Below are 18,389 nucleotides of genomic sequence, written 5' to 3' on the forward strand. Positions count from 1 at the left end.
AGATGTGCTGTGCTGGGTCTGTGCAAAATGTAACACTTTGCATTTAGACCGAAAAGAGCCAATCTAGTCTCATCTGACCACAACACCTTTTGCCATATTTTTGCAAGATCACTCAGGAGCTTTATTGCAAACTCCATATGAGATAGCTTATTTTTAGCAAACGGTTCTTTCTTGCTACCCTGCTATACAGGCTAGTTTTGTGAAGTATTCTGGATATTGCTCACATGAACATTTTCTCCCACATCAGTCACTGAACTGTTGTTGGCCTCACAGTGGTATCCTTCACCAGTTTCCTCCTTGCCTGGCTGCTCAGTTTGGAGGGACAGTCTGATCTAGGCAATGTCTGGGTTGTAAAATGCACCTCCCATTTTTTGATGACTGAGTAGACTGTGCTCACAGGGATATTCAGAGACTTTGATCTGTTTTTGTACCCTTCCCTGACCTGTGCTTTTCAATTATTATATCCCTGACTTGCTTTGAAAGCTCTGTGGTCTTCATGGTTGAGTCTCTACTTGAAATTCTCTACCTGACCCAGGAACCTCACAGAGACAGGTGTTTTTATTCTGAAATCATGATAACCACTATTATTACACACAGACACAGGCCATTCAGCTAATTGTGTGGCTTGTTAAGGTTATTTTGTGTACCTGAATTCAATTAGGTTTGTCATACCACAGGGTTTCAATAGTTATGCAATCATGACTTTCATGACTTTCCATTTTCATTGTGTTTACTTCTTTATTTCTTTATTTTAGAAATGTGTAGAGCAGGTTGTGTATATAATACATTCATTCCTACTGAAGGGTCACAACTGCAAGTTTTAAAGCAACCAAAAGGTGAACACTGAGAGGGTTTGAAAAAGTGGGAAGTTAAAGGAGAGACCTTACTCTTAATCCAAATCATGAAGCTAAGAATACTGAGGTGGGATCTTAAAATTTACACTATAATTCTTATAGGATGAATGTGTTATAGCCTCATTAAAGAGCACTGACAAGTGTAATTTACACCAGTCAAGGGGTTTGTTTCCCTTTTGTCCGCCTTGAGAAAACAATGTTATGAATTATTTAATCTCATAATTGTAGCAAGAAAGAAATCTTCAATCCATTATAGCCAATAAAACCAATATAGTCTTGACTAAGTAAATATATACCCCATTTCAAAGATATAAAAATGAATTTATTGAGGAAGTAGCTCTATAAATGTTGAATCGGCATTCAGTTCCAGCTAATGCAGAATTAATGGGTGAATTACATCATAGTGTCTGTTCATAATCTTAACCTTTAATAACACACCAGTGCAAGGGAATGAGATAAACCACATATTAAAAACAGATTTCAAAAGCTTTTTACTTCTTCCATAGCACTGTCAAGGTACTTGACTTCATAAAGCAAAACAAAAAAGTATACTCTGTAACAGGAATCCATCTACATCTAAGTTTTTTTGAAGATTTAATTGTTCCCGAAGACTGTGCATACTCATAAAATCAACAATCGATCTTTCTATGAGACATGAAATTGTTTACATTTCTTACATATAAATACAATTTTGGGTAAAGCTTACAAAGGAGACCAATTAGGTTTGCTTTTTTGCCTGAGTCCAAGATTTAGGCCTTAATAAGATTATACTAAAATAAAAACATTGCTTTTGTGGAATTCTGTAAAATAACAATTTGTTAGAGGTAATAACTAATAAATAAAATCCATATGCACTTACTTTTAAAGAAAATGAGTAATGAGTTCAATATAAAATATACACCATAAACTTAGCAGAAAACCCCAGAAAACATAAAGCACTAATTAATATTATTAGTATATGATTAATATAACTTTTCCCAATGATTTCTGAACAAGACTACCATATAGTTAAATTGATTTACATATTTTTTTCAAAGAAAGAGAGATTTTGTGATATTTCCTGTTTCCAACAAGAAACTACTTTTCACAAGATGGAAATAAAAATGGAAAATGAATTATAGTGTCTGATGTAAAAGTATAGTACAGATTTGTAGTTATTTCAAAATAATGAACCGTACGAATTAGAATAGAATCAGCACTTTGTTTATGTTACTTTATGCAATTATATTCTCAGGAGGGTTATTCAATTTCTGTACGCCTCCATGTGCCATCAATAATCCTGGTTAATTGATCATATTTTCAAGACTCTCAAGGTTAATTTGCAGAAAAAGTAACAGTGTGCCATATTTCAGTTTTAACTGCATAATAATAAACAAAATCCACCCCATACCTCACAGTTCCACAAACCTCAAAGGTCTGTAAAGGGAAGCAAATTAATCATAATTGCTGAGATTGCAAGACAACAGAAAACAAATGAAGGATCACTCTTTACAGATGCCCTCTAAGTGAAGAACAACAGTTTACAAACCATGTGTTTCAATTTTTTCCTTAATTCTTTTTTCAAGACTAATCTTTTTCCAGTCATTGTATTCTCCTCATAGAGAAAAGAGGGGGAGGGGAAGTAATAGGGCTATTAGACCATGTGCATGCTGCCTAAGTTTGCGTTCACTTAGGCACCAAATTGTGCTACCATAACAGGTCACATTAATCAAGTCTAACTCTGTAATTGGATCTTATTAGAATTAAAAATTAGGACAAATACGTCTATTTGTATCTACAGAACGCTCAAACACGTCTTCACATTATTTGCGTCACATCAGCTCCTCGACCTCCATGGGCTGGCGCTTGTGATACCATTAAGATATGGATGCAAATATAAAAGGAAACCATAGCATTTCAGAAGCCAGCATTTCAGTTCATTTTCCCAAAAGGCAGAATCCATGAGATCTGACAACGTGTCAGCAAGGCTGGGTTGCACACAGTTATTAGGGTCACTGTAGCACTGTATTGCTTCTCCCTTTGACTTGTCACTTACAGAATCTAGCATTAGCGCAGAAGAGTGATTATAAAGCAGAGCTGAAATTCCTCCGGTGCCGTTGCTTTTCTCCTAGTCTCATTTATAAGAAATATAAGGAAAAAAAAACTCACACATCGCACGTTCCTTGGAATAAAACCTTTGAAATCATAAATCTACCTTTCACTGTCGGGACTGACACCTCTGTTAGTTTAGAGACATACAAACAATCTATTTTAGCAGCTCAACGATGAGTTTGAAGCTTTCTACAAGTCCCACGGTTTTATCTTAGACTGTAAATTTAAAAAGAAACAAAAGGGATAAATCAGTAATGCCAATACAAAGAAAGTTGGTGACCCAGGTGTCACTCCAATACTCCCACACAAGTAATCCAAATAGTCTGCTTCTGAAGAGCAGAGGGTATCTAAATTAAGAATACCGCTAGAAATTCAAGTGAATAAAAATGCATATCTAATATTTATCTTCCTTATAAAAGCCCACAAGTGTTCCAGCTGTGCTGAAATATGTTGCTTTCTTCTTTTCTTTTGATTGTATTGTCTTATATCCAATTAGAGCTATGGAGAGATAATCAAAAGCACTTCTTATGATGCTAAATGGAGTGGAATCCCACCCTCCAGCTGAAGAAAACAAAACCAGAAATTGTACTGAATTAACCCTCTACATCCTCAACAGACCAAAAGATATTCTCAATTTCATACACCAGAGGGCTTGTTCACCAGGAATCAAAGTTGCATAAACACTAGGATAGAAATAAGACTTATATTGCATAGCAGTTGGAGCCATTTGCACTCCCATGTATAAAACCACATCAGGTGTAGATTTGACATGTTTATATACATATAAAATACATGAAAGTATGACTATGTTGAGGTAAGCAGGCTAGGACTGGTGAGTACAGCAGATATCGTACTTCAGTGTCTGTTCCTTCATAATTCATAATCTTATGAAGATACTTCCTGGTTTACAAAATCTCATTATCATTCAAACGGCTTCATGACCAATAATACCTGCTCAGCATACCAATGAAGGAGCCTTCAACTGGGTATCAAATTCTTATAAAATACACCTATTATTATTACTACTAGTACTACTACTGCAAATACTACTATTACTACTAATAATACTGTTATTTAGAACATACAATGTCATGGCAAACTATAAATAAAAATATTAATACATAAAAACGAATTAATGGTCAAACAATTTTAAAACTATTAAGCATACTTCTGTCAAATATGTGACTCTTTGGAACAGTGTTTTCAACCTGAATTTTCCTATGTATTTTTTTTTCCTTTTCTTTTTTGGAAGAAGAGGGATAACACTAACAGAGGGAGACAAGCTATTCTTGTTGTAAATGAACCAATTGGAAAAAGAAAACGAAGCAAGCCGAAACTATAGCAACAAAAAAATAGGACTGGAATATTTCCAAAGCTAGCCTGGTGAGTATTAACTTTGCTTTCATACAGTTGTACTTTAGCATCCTACCAACAGCACATTCTCGGCTTTCCACTCTGCTTGAGATATTTTAATGAATTTCAAAGATCTGCTGGAAATCTCTCCGAATGCAAGGGCTCAGAAGTAAAGGGCAAGAGCAAAACACACAGTAACTGAGTCTTGGAACTGACAACATGAAGAACATAGTCGAAAGTTTTAGTTAGACATCAGGGCGTACCTTTTCTAGTACAGCAGATTTCCAGATGGTTAGCTGAACAGCAATTTAAACCCCAGTTATTTTGATTCTCGAACCGCTTGGTTAGATACAAAAATTACTTTGATTTGTTTTTAGATTGAATCTCTGATAAATCTGAATGTAAAACAGCAGAGAACCACCTGACCTATTCAAGACACTTTCCACCTATTTGCATTCTGAGAATAGCAGTGTTTTTTTTTTAGTGCTGATTAAAGACCTATTTGCCAGCAACAGGCAACAGAGTCATTTAAATTCTTAGAGATAATCACTTTCAATATCATGGATATGCTGTAACACTATTTGGTGCATGTGTGAATGTATATGTGTGCGTTTATTCTTCAAGTTTTTGAAAATGGTGACTTACTAAACCAGTTAAACCATATCATCCATATATTATACTAAGGAAATATTACTTCTCTTAATTGAGTTGCATATTATCCTGGATTAAATTATCCAGATACTGTAACTGGTGACGATTATGTGTATTTGGGTCAGCTGATATCATCGGCTAAAAACAGATGTCTGAAATAAACAGAACCAAAATTGGCTGCAAGGCTTTCGCAAATTGAATTAGGATTCTAAAGGGAAAAGTACTTTTATTGTTTAAAAGTAAAATTGCCAACCAATGCATGCTGTATGTTTTAACATATGGAAGCATAACCTGTACCCAAAATACAAACTATACAAGAACTATCGACAACCCAAAGAAACATGAAATGTATACCAAGTAAGCTTGGATTAACACAAATACACAAATAAAAAATAAAAATGGGGCAAACCAGAGTACTCGATTGGATCCCAGGAGACAAAAGGCTACCAAGAAGTGCCCATTGAGGATGGCAAGAAATAAATCAAGTAGATTAGAGGAGCAATTTGTATCTGCTGAAGTTGGTAGAAGGTTCTTGAGAAACCCTTTAGGGAACAGTGGATCGACAAAGGTTACTGCTAGGTGAAGACGATGTTAAGACACTGGCAGTCAAGATGATTGGCTCACCTGAAAATATATAAATATACACTTCACCAACCAGTTGTCTTTTTGAGGGTACTGCATGGCCTTGAGGAATTCCTTACCCTTCGTGATTCTGTGTATTAATTTATGTTTATAACATTTTAACCTTCTTTTGTTATCTTCTAGTGCTCAATCTCCTAAGGGAAGCTGATTCAGACAGTCTTGTGTTTCTGTAACACTGTATCCAATGATCTTTGTACAAATCGTCATGGCTTAGTGCCCATTCTAGATGTCCTTGTAATTTTCCTCATCTCTAAAAAGGCTTTCAAGCAGCAAATCTCCTCATCATACCATCTTCTCAAAGATGCCTCTTTATGTTTCGCTTTGGAGATATGGAGAAATGTATTATGGAATTGAAATCTACATGCTGGTTAGGGAAGGATACGTTTTTGAACTTTTAAATAATCGGTCCAATTTCGCCCATGCTTTCCATTTTTATGCCTCTCCTGACATGATAGCTACCAAATGCTGTGCATCCGTTGATTGTGATCTATTCTCATTAATTAAAACATTGAAAGTCCTTGCAATTTCCCTCACAATGTTTTTTTTTTTTTTTTATCTGTGAAGGGTAACTTTGAATATTTTACCAATATATGTTTCTTCTTCTTTGGTAACTCAACATGACATCCTATTAAAGAGTTACACGAGAAGAATGGATGTAAAATGCAGGTGAAACATATCCACTGTTATTCCTCTTGACGTGTATATTTATTTATTTTTTAAGTTTTTGACAAATGGATTATGTAGTTTCCCTCAAAGCAGGCTACTTGTTTGGAATCAAATAAGCTTTCCTGCTCAGATTCATATTTGGATAATTTTTCCTTTAGTTTAGATAGAAAATAGGTTTGATTTTAATTAGACCCACATTTAACTTTAATAAGGCTTCCTGCAGACACATTTAAAAGAAGTACACCCCTAGGAGTCTCACAAACCATGATGAAAAATAGTCTACATTCAGCAAAGAGATGGAATTTATTTCACTGATCAATTGTCAGTCACCTGCCGCTGCTCTGGCACTCAGCTCTCAGCTGTAATTACACATTGTGCCTCAGCTAAAGAGGGCTTTGATACTCACCTGCGATTTAAAATGTTTGCCGGTTTTCCTGCTGGCTTTCTGGTTTTATTCATTTCCTTCAAACTAAAGAAAAAGAAAACACACTCTTCTGTCAAGCTGACAGTCTTACTGACAGTTGTCTCATTTGGTAAGCAAACAAGTCTGCTTTTCCCATTACACTGCACAATAAAAAGTAAACCTGAAGTCAGCTCACATTGTACATGTGCTATAATATCAATCACTGTCTTCTGTGGGTTAAATTATTTTCTATTTCCATCTACTTGACTGCACATACAACTGCTATACATTTTATTTTTTCAACAGTTTTTTGTATTCCATGCCATTACTCATCTGGGGATATAGAGAGGAGCCGCAAAATATATCACTTTTTTTTTTCTCGTCACTTAATGGAGTTTATAAGCTGAGGTTCGGAAGGAAGACAACCCCCAGTCTCACGCCTGACTTCTGCCCTCCTAAGCATAAGTATCCAGCAACACATGCACTTTCCCAGCATTCATCTCTTTGCATCCCTCCTCCACTCCACACACTGCTTTTACATCTTGGCTGATTCCATCTAGCTCGGAGGTTCTGATGGCCGCGCCCTCATGGCCAGGTCACCATTACTTTAGTCAAGCAAGTCCAGGAAATTCAATTTACCTACTACATATGTCTATTGGACATCTTGAATCTGAGAAACTTATTAAAATCAATCCATCCATTGATATGAAATTATTTAATAAATCACAACCTGTGCACTGAAGGACTCAGGTATTTATTATTATTATTATTACTGAAGTTATTACTTATAGAAAGATAAACGTAATAGTATAATGATACCTTGATTCTCGAAACTAACTATTTGGAAAACAAGGACTGTACAGCCTTTTTTTTCTTGCACAACATGGCTATAATGGAACAATCAAGAGAAAAACAAAAACAAAGGTAAATGTTGACTGTAGTTTAACTTCTGAGCATGCCTTCACCGGGGCCTGGTTTCAGTACTATGTTCACAAACCTGTCATGCCAAAAACTGAGAACGGTGAAATCTGCAGATCGGTAAGCAAGATCAGTACAAGCTTCTATACGGGAGTCGGAGCAGCCAGTGGCAGTGCGGCATGTCAAGGACAGCAAACTGTCTGGAAATATCACGTCTGTATGTAAGAGACCTTTGTCAACCTGGACAGCATCTGCTGAGAAACAACTGCTAAGGGAGCGTGACAGATGTCACCTGAAGCTAACGATCATCTGAAAGGGGCTGACACAGCAATCGGCCTGCATGTCAACAAATGCAAAGCAACCAGCAAGCATGGCAGAGACGCTGGCTGCAGTATGATTATCACTTCACTCTGCCTAATTAGTAGGACTCAGTAACAACAACTATAAAAACATAAACATTGACTTTACAATAAGGTAGCATAACAATCAATACTAAAGCAATAGTCCATCACTTTAAGCTTCAACACACATTTCTTTTCTGTTTGGTTGGATTTTGGCACACACTGTTTATGTTTGCTTTCCACTGCAAATATGCATTTAATTTTTTTCATTTTTTTTTCAGTTATTTACTTTGTTGGTTTTTCTCCAGCTTCTACATATCATGCCCTTTCCCAAGGAATTTGTTATTTCCCCCCCAAATATAGCCTACTATTTTAATACACTGTAAATGTACTATTGATCGGTGTGTTACATATTGTAGGAGAGGGTTCAATTTAGTTCTGATTAGGTATCATAAATCACGCAGTAGCAGGATAACTACTACATTAATAAAGGAGCTTTAAAAACCCCACTGTAAATATTTTTAACTCTAATTTATAGCATACAGTACCTACACATTGGATTTGCTATACAGCTTGTCACATTACTGTGTTTACGTGCATAGCACAGGTTTTTTCTTTATCAATTTCACACTCAACTAAATACCCTGCAATACATTTTTCAGCCAGTCAGAAAGTATGTCTTTTGTTATGGTTCCTGAAACATAATGACATTTTAAAAGTTTCTCAAACAATGCAAATGAAGACTCAGACAGACATTTAAAACAGGAGGAAATTCAAAACAGGAAGCACAATGAGAGTAAATATGATATTCAATTTTTTTTTTTTAAAGACAATTCCTTTCACTATGAAAAACGATCACATTATAAAGGTTAAAAAGAAATCAATACACAACAGAAAATGTATTTATCAGAATAATGTTTCATCAAAGTGTACATTCAATAGTGTCTAAAATAACATTAATGTGGATTAAGCTGTGCAGAATACATGAAAGAGGCAGGCTTTTATTTATGTTTTCCTTTTATCCTAGAATTGTGCTTTTCAGAAACTCAAAACTCATTTGATATTTTGTATTTTTTTATGGTTATAACATGGTTAGTTTCCTGTCCCTGAGGTTACATGTGAAGAGATTGTGTTCATGTTAGAAGTGCCTCCAGTCATGAAAGGAGAGTACAGTTGCCTGGCTCTTGCAGCTCTACACTGCACTGCAAGTTCAGAGCAGGAAGTGGAGTCAGACTTCACCCCAGCGGAAACTGGAGCTGTCCATGGTCAGATTCTCCTCCAGCCTCTGCTCTGCAAGATTGCCTCAGACAGCATGACGCTTCAGCACGAATGCTTAAGCACACAGACATGTCCTTCCGCTGTTCATGCACATAATACAAATCCTTGCCCTGCCTTGGACACAGTACTCATGGCTGCTAACATAAGAGCCTTTTATCTTATGCACCATGAAGGTCTCTGATGGGAAGCCCAGTAGACAAACATAAAGCTTCAATTCTGTGAGAGAGTGAGAGACTTTTGATCAAAGCTTTAAAATGTGCAACAAAAAGTTGAGGAGGTTGATAGTTTCACTTCTGACTATTCCAGAGTGCCCTGCAGATGTATTCACACCCCTGAATAAATAGGAAACAAACTGCCCAAAAAAAGAAGGCTCTACGGATTGGATAAAGTGTCCTGCTGAAAAAATGCCTACAAATGTGATACTGTGATCTTATTAGCATTGCACAGAGCAAAGTCACATTCATCATGAATAATTAATTTAATTCCAGAAATCAAAATAAGTATTCCTTTAAATCAAATCCAACAAAATCAAATCTACAACATTCTGCTCTTTGGAAGTTCAATGAAAGATTCTGGAACTACACAGAGACATGCAAAGGTTTCCCCATTTCCCTAGTGCAGGGATGGCAAGCCTTTCTTGAATGGAGTGCCCAAAGTCTGGTTTGTATACTTTGCCATGTGCCAAAGGGTGCCAATGATAAATTAGGGATATAAAAGTTTATACAGGGGCTAAACAGCAATTTGTATAACCAATATGTATTGTGTTTTGTTGTAATTAAGTTATTAAGCAAACATGCCAACAAAACAAACCGCAATACAGAAAAATCTAAACTATGGACAGATAGAACCATCCCACCCACCACCTGCATCCAGTGCCAACCTCCCCCCACCTTGAACCCACCCCCTCATCCCTCTGTAGTCTGTAAAGCAAGTGCAGCTGCAGTCTGCTAGTGGGACTTCTGCTGCAGAATATGAAGCGAGGCACATATTCTTCACAAAAAATATTATAAATATGCAATATTGCAATAGTAATAGCAATTCACTAGCTCGATAATTTTTAGAATATGTCCATTTTTATTTTGGACAATGTGAATTTTTAATCCTCATTCAAATTAAATAAATCAATCTTAATTGTGTATAGCGGAACACCATGCTAAAGCATGTCACAACATTAAAGAATAAAAAATAAGTGCATCATACAATGAATACATCATTTAAATGTTGCAGTATTGCTACAGTGCAGTAAAATGCATGAATCACATTTCATCACACATTAAGTTTGAGGATTATAATGCTAAAGTTAATTTAAAACCCCCATTAAAATCACAATCTACCCCCAAAACAAAGTCCCTCAGATTCTTCCAGCAGCTCCACCAATGGGAGCAGAGGATTCTGCAGTTCTGCGCATAACTGCAAAAATCTGCGCACAAGAACCCTACCCAAAACATAATATTCATAACATAACATGAGTGCTGCTCAATTACTTCGGGCCGGTGCTGTCACTACCAAACATACTGACTGGTTTTCCAAAGTGCCAATCAGTTTAGACAATTGAGGGGCGGGCAGGCAAAAAAAAAAAAAAAACGCAGATAGTCACTCACTTGGCGTGCAACCTATACAGCTATGCATGCCACTCTGGGCACGTGTGCCACAGGTTTGCCATCCCTGCCCTAGGGTATAAAATGGTAACAGTCAGAGATCTCAAAGACAAACTGGCATCTTCAGGATACAATGTGTTGAAAACTACCATCCAACTTTGCCTGCAAGAATGTGGCCTTCATGGGAAGAATGTGTTTCAAAGAAGAAACATCTTCTGAGGGCATACCACAAAATGAGGTGACACCAATTTCCCATACTACATCTGCATGACAATTGGAATTAGGTCTCATGGTCAGAAGAATCTGAAGTTGAGCTTTTTGGACATGCTTGGCATAAAAACAAACACACTGTGAAAAATGTTCTGGGCTGGTTTTGCAGCTACAAGTCCTGGAGTACTTAAGATAGAGGGAATCATGAACTACAAAATGTTGGATCAAAAACCCGGTTCCCTCTGCCAAGAAGCTCAAGCTTGGCCGCAAAAGGACATTCCAGCATGATAATGATCCAAAGCATACACCCAACTCCACAAAGCACTGGTTAACTGCACACAAAAGGTAAAGGTAAGGAATTGTTTTTAATAGAACAAGCTTATTAAATCTCTCTTCATTGATTCGTTAGAAATTATATTGAAATATCATTGATACTATCCAGTCTATTTTTAAATGTTCCCAAATTTTCAGCTTCAACCACATCATTGGGGAAGATATCATTATGTAGAAAGCTTTAAAAACAAGAGTATCATTAAGATTTGAACTAAATTGTATTGAATAACACTGTTACAGGAGGCTATTTATTTATAAGTTCAATTTAACACCATTATTTTACCAGTTCACATTTAGAAATTTAGTATGGTATTAAAAAACCAATGGGGAACTTAAAAATCATAAGAGTTTTTTGCAATTAAGTTGCTGTAGCCTCTCAACGTGTCCTACATGTGCTCTCATTGACAGTGCCAGTGTTGACAGTGAGAAATGGATGAAAAAGCTTGATCAATGACTCTGAATGTCATTAAATTAAAAGAACACTACAGATTTCAGGAGCTTTTGACATAGAATTTCATTATTGCAACAACAAGGCATTACATATTCTTTATGTGTATAAACTCAACACCAGCTGGAACCTGACAGAACAAAGGTATGAAACCCACAAAAGCTGTGAATTAAGTAAACGCAGCAGGCAATCAGTTATGAAAATCCCAGGAAACCAGTGATAAGACTTAAGAATAGGCATGAAATGGGATATAAGTATCATTTCACACATGTGGAAAACACAAATAACTCATCATTGCTCAGGCTATAGCATTTACAGAGTCCACTACAAAATTGTCTGATTTTGAGCATCTCTGAAACTGAAGGCTTGCTTTTCAAAATGTAAACTTAATTGGTCACTGGGGACCTAAAGACACACATTAAGACATGTTCTAGCAGTGCTGTGAAGAAAACCCCAAGTTATATTCCTACCTGTGTGACCAGAGGCTCCAGTAACCGCTCCACTGTTAGAGTTCGTATCTCAAGACTCTTGGGATCCCATTTGAGCAGGATAGGTGATGTTGCAGTCGTCATGATTGCTACAGAAACAAAGGAATGCAGCATTGTGAGTTTGGCAGAAGAAAGAGCCTGTACATAAATCTCTCTAGCAAAACCCATAACTTTGTGTTTCCAAAGCTCTTAAAAGCTGTACTTTATTTGCCATAAAGATAAGTTGAAAGGCCGATTAGTAAACATGTAACATCATGGAAGGCATTAGCAGAGTTGCTGTATGACACAGCTGTCCAATAAAGCAAATCCTGAGTCGTGAATGTTTGCATATGTCGCGATGCAGGGAAACAGATTCACATTTAATGCATTATTCACAGATGAAAAATGCAAAAGACAGTATTAAAAAAATGGGGACAGACTACTTTTTCAAGCTCAAAATTACAGTTTAGAAAATATACTATTGTATTTGTGTTATTTTTATTTTTTTCATAGTAGAAATTCACCATTAAAATACTAATCCTTTCTGGATATAATCTACTCCCTAAACCTTTTAATGCACCCCAAAGGAGGATGATGTTGGGCAATTTAGAATACTGCTTTACATATAGCCTGCAGCGGCAATACCCCCATCTCTCAAAAATAAAGAAAAAAGAATGAGTTTGTTTAAACCTGGTTCTATTTACATTATGTTGAATATAACGTTTAACCATTCTATTTCAAAGCTGGTTGTCACTTGTATTCCTTAGTATAGAACCGTGTGTGCACTTACGGATAAAAAAAAAAGGTAAACTACAAACCAAGTGTCTTAAAACTACAAATGGTACAATTAAACATCAACAACTGAAATATAATGATTGAAACAAATGTGTGTGTGTGTGTGCAAGTGAAAGTGGATCCCTGTCTGTGTATAGATGAGCTTATATCAGTCAGTGACTGTCACAAGATCTTAGTCACTCTGTACTAAACATTAAACAAAAAAAAACAAAATAAAATACTAGAAATGAATAGAATATATTTATTTAAATGTACGGAATCAATCTGCTGTGGCTGACTGACAGCAAATGTGAGCGAGAACACATGAGCATGAATCAGTCCCTCTCTCCTCCTTAGGTCTGAGGGCTGTTGGATTAAAATTTTATCGATTTAAACTTGACACTTTAAACAAGTCTGAGGGACATGTCATGTGCACGTTCCAAGAAAACTGGCAAGATTACATTTCCATCATACAGCCACACAGTCAATGATAATGTGTGCAGAAATAAAAGACACTATATAGAAATACAGAAACATTCCCCATAATTTAGACTGGGCCATCCCTTATACAGATTAAGCTGAAATTGTGATTGTGATACCTAGTTTTTGTTATTCTTTTTACGAATGATCTAGGCCTAGTAAATAAATGTAAATATTCAGTATATTTTCATGTTGACGGGTCAGACAGAGATGAAAAAGCAGCAGGTGCCCATTAAAGTCAAGTGAATACCCCTTGAGCTAAGCTAAATCCTACAAACATCCGAAAAATGTACAAGGTCTGCATCGTCCACTAATTCATATTATACAATTCGCAGAGAGATATTTGTAGGAGTTCTAGATAGTATCTCTTGAGCACTGAGGATTGGTTCTCGCAATCCAAGTAAATCTTTGGTTCCAAGTTAAAACAAACTTACTCTTTGTGTTAGTATGTTTTTGGTTTATGTTTTTTTGGACTGCCTACCTCTGACATGAAGGTCTTAATCCCCACATAATCCCTGCCTTCAGACACTAGACACAGACAAAAACCCAGAAAGAACAGCTAGAGCAACACCCTGCACTTGCCAAGCAAACAGCTACTGTAATACATATCCTGCAGCAGACTCATACTGAGAGATCAGAGATACTAAATTAGAGATACTCTCTCAACCTCTGCACTTGGATGTAGTACTGAAAATAAAAACCCCGCTCCCAAAGTAAGCCATAAAAATGTCAATTCCTACAGAATGCATTGCCCCTATAATTGCAGTGCATGTCTTTTCTTTGTTTTTGGCCATCACTACAAAGTATCAAGCGCTTGTAAGAAAGAAGAGGAAATTAAAACTGCTGTTTACTGAGAATTGATTCCTAGTATTTCTAAACCTAAATAAAGACTGTGCAATTGAGAAGGGTTTGTTAAAAGTGGGCCTTTTTGTGTAATTGCTCCCAAGGGGTTTTCTTTGTGTTCATTTTAAAGGCTCTTCTGTTCACAATTTCTGCCAGAATTATTTTTCCTCCACTAAAACAGTGATCAACTTGGAAGAAACAAACAGAGAGAGATTTTGAAAAGGGAGCACTGCGAGAATGAACAATGAAAACTAATTTGCACACAAAGATAGCTTAGACTGTACTGAAAGGGAAGACAGTTGGGTTACTGTCCATATTTTTTCACCTAGAGTTCAAAGAAAGACTAGTTAACTGTCAGACTGAAAAGATTCTTTCAAAAACAAATTCAAATCTATTATTTAAACAAATACATACCAGCAGACCACACACCTAAAAGTTAGTAAACAGTGTGAGTACTGACAAATTCATTGCATTACGTCTAAAATAAATTGCACTCTTGATAATGCAGCCCTGTATGTTTATGTCATGTTGATTTGAATGCGGCAGAAGGGGGTAAGGTTGCTATGGAGATGGCAAGCTAATCAGCTCTTGTATGTAGCCGGGGGGGGCGGTATGCTTCAGCTGTCTGGAAAACATGGTGGGAGAACTATTTGGACCCAGTTAAAACAGCATCTGAGGTAAATACATAAGAGCTTTGTACCCAAGTGCTCCTAAATATAGAAGAAATAAAACTTTCATGGAGATTTAGTAGGTGCCATTTTTAAATATTCATGTAGGCTATACCATAAATTCAAGGGTTGTTAATCAGAAAAAGGTGTTGTGCTTATTTGGTCAACTTGTAAGAATCTTTATATAAAAAAAGCAACCCCCCCCCCCCACACACACACACTATACTACAATAATCTAAAATTAAAAAATAAAAACATAGATGAATACTGGACTTAAAATAATGAATAAAATACTATTGAAAACAAGTTCTTTAGCCTTAAAAATGCTCCAATTGCAATATTTCCATTGCAAATCTTAATAAATCCAAGCCTACTAAGGGAAAATACAAGCTTGATGACGGAACATTGTACGTTTAAAAAATAACTCGGCAACCATACTAACAGCTACATTTACATACCTAAGGAGAGGGGCACATTATTTGCAAATACACCTACATTGCAATTACAACAGCATGTATGGCAAAAGGCTACACAATCTCTGACAAGTGGCAGATGAAGGACAGGCCGTTTCATTCAAACAAGGAGGCGAAGACTGATCATTTAATCTGAATGGAGAGTTTGAAAAAGGTTTTAAAATGTGAGGATAAAGGCTGTAGTTTGGCACCACAAGCATTCCTCAAACCAATGCTGCCAATGTTCTCTGAAAGCAAGGCACTATTGTTATACTATGACATTTCAAGCTGTCATGTTTAGAAAGGGCTTTTGACAACTCTGACTTTCCAATAAGCTATCAAGTTTAACACCTCTATTTGCTTGTTTGTTTTAATATCCTGTAGTGTTAGTTTGCCTTATCACATTTTGGAAGAATGAGAATGTTGTCAATGGCTTTTTGAGGGACATTAGGTACCGCCCTCTTAAAAAACACAATATTCTTTCAAAAATAATAATAATAATAATAATAATAATAATAACGTGAGAAGCAAACAGAATCTTAATACTAACAAGGAAACTGTGGTTACAGCCAATAAATCGGAAAGCTTGGAGTGTCAGGAGCTTCAATACTATTTCTAGCTCACAGCAGTGTTTAGAAAAACAAAGAGCCATACAACTTTAGAATGACCAAAACTGCAATTGTGGGTTTCATTGTTTATAGTTCAGTGATTTGAATAATAAAGGAAATACAATACAATTCAAACCATCTGTATGCATCTTTATTTAATCCCCATTTCCTTTGCCTGAAAGGCCAAGTTATTGTTGTCAAGCTGTAATTAGTTCAATTTTCAAACAACAGGATAGCAGCCATAAACCCCAGGTGAGTATCCCGAGAAGAAGAAAGAAATCCTGTATTAAAAGTTAACTAGTACAATCATTCCCCAGCCATGATTACTACCACCAGAAAATACAGACGCATAATATTTCAGCACACGCTTTGAATTATCTTTCTAACCTCCCTGTGTTGCTGATTTTACTTTGTTTACATTGTTTGCCTTTCGTCAAAAATTACAACATGATTATAGTGACGTAATTATTGGTTGCAGTGCAATGAATGAAGATTGCAGATTCTCTTCAAATATTTCAGTAAGCAATCTATACGTGAACCCTGAAACATTTCTGCAATTAGAGATATTTAGACACCTGAAAGTAGTATGGGAGTGTAAGTTACCAGATGCTCAATCAACTTCCATAATAGAAAGCATAATTACTTGTAAATTATAAATGATAAAACATTTCAAATTGTACTTGCCACTGTTAAATTATATTACAATGATTTTATGATCATCACAAATAAGGTTATGACAGTGAAACACAGCATCTGAGAAAATAAAAGTATTTTTTAACAAAGAAAACAGGTTCGCAAAAGACATCATCACAGCGCAAACAGTGCATTGTAGAAATATGTATTCTCTTCTTAAACAGAGAACTGGGAAGAAGGATGTGTACTTTGAATACACTGAAGTACCATTGTTGAAATGTTAATTCAGCCTACACATTCATTCAAATATGTCCAGTTAAGCAGATCTGGTTACGTATATAATTTTTTCAAGTGCATTTGTGTCTGGATCACATTACTTATATTTTGCCCAGATATCCTCCACAGAATGATAATTGCATCTAAGGAAGACACTTTATAATATAGCTTCTAAAAAGCTAATTTAATTTAATATTATACTCCCCTAAAACGAAATGGTTTTAATTATTACAGTCATGACCTTAGCAGAGCACATAGGCCACTCCAAACAGCAAAACTGGAAAAGCAGAGCATTGGCTAATTTCTGTCAGAGATGATGTAAGGACAGAAATAAATCTCTTAAAAGAAGATTTCAACAATAACAATACATAAATATATTTATTTACATGAGTTCGTAAAACCGTCATTAAAAGTAACGTCAGTATTGTATTAGTAGGCTATATACTGAAATGGGTCTCAACATGTAAACATTTTACTTACAAAAACTAGCAAAGTGAGAAGAGGTAGCCCTGGCCCAATCTGCATCTTTGCTGGACCTCACTGACTGCTAACATCAATAGCATTAGAGTGTAGACTAGTTGAAAGGAAATCCTTTCTTAATATGTCACAGTGTAGACTAGTTGAAAGGCAATCCTTTCTTAATATTTCACATACATACTATATGTGCTCATTTAGTAAAAATAAACTGCATATCTGAAATACTGAACACAGCCTACAGGAAACAAGAAAAACTACTTAAGCAGATTGCATAATATCCTGACAGTGAATAGACTGATTTACAGAATTACCTTAGAAAAGAGAATCTATGTTATAGCAATTACAGTTCAAAGCAATTCTGTAGCAATGCATAATCTTAAAAGCATTTTGTCATTTGAAAAATTATGGTTTCTGTGTACATCTATTTCTATCACTGCACTGGCAGACCCTGCAAATCTTCTCCAATATCTCTGGCCACTGTCCTAACCAGCATTTCATTTAGAATAGACAACATACACTTAAACTATTGCATCATATCACATACAAAAAACATGCCTCTACCTTCCTAAGCCTTCCTCAGGTTTAATCCTGATTATTGAAACTGTGAACCCTTTTGCTCATGTTAAAAATGAAAATCTGATTCCACAAACTGCATCCTCTTTGAAAACTAAACCTGTGCCCGTTTGCACTAACAATATAGGAATACACACAACAATGCCTGCATTCTTTATTAGTATTACAACTATAAGATTCTTGAAAATATGAAAAATGTCTTCTGTGCTAATAAGGGAGGGACAGCACAGCTTGACATTTTTTCTACATCCCTAATGAGCAGAATGCAGTATTTTGTATATTTCATAACTCTTACATTTTACCTTGACATGCATTTCCAGTATTAGGTTACTAAACTGCAATGTCAGAAGTA

At 35.9% G+C, this 18,389-nt stretch overlaps 1 protein-coding gene across 1 annotated transcript in view; it reads right to left on the reverse strand.

The window, feature by feature from the left end:
* The window catches only part of ctnna2 (catenin (cadherin-associated protein), alpha 2), a 467,074-nt gene that overhangs the window by 423,201 nt on the left and 25,484 nt on the right, over nucleotides 1-18,389 (reverse strand). Inside the window, exon 2 of the mRNA XM_066719775.1 lies at nucleotides 12,257-12,363. Within this exon, the coding sequence (XP_066575872.1) occupies nucleotides 12,257-12,358 (102 nt within the window). The 5' untranslated portion in view covers nucleotides 12,359-12,363. The remainder of the gene's footprint in view (nucleotides 1-12,256; nucleotides 12,364-18,389) is intronic.

This window comes from Amia ocellicauda, chromosome 13 (assembly GCF_036373705.1).
Source record: "Amia ocellicauda isolate fAmiCal2 chromosome 13, fAmiCal2.hap1, whole genome shotgun sequence".
NCBI classification, from domain to species: domain Eukaryota; kingdom Metazoa; phylum Chordata; class Actinopteri; order Amiiformes; family Amiidae; genus Amia; species Amia ocellicauda.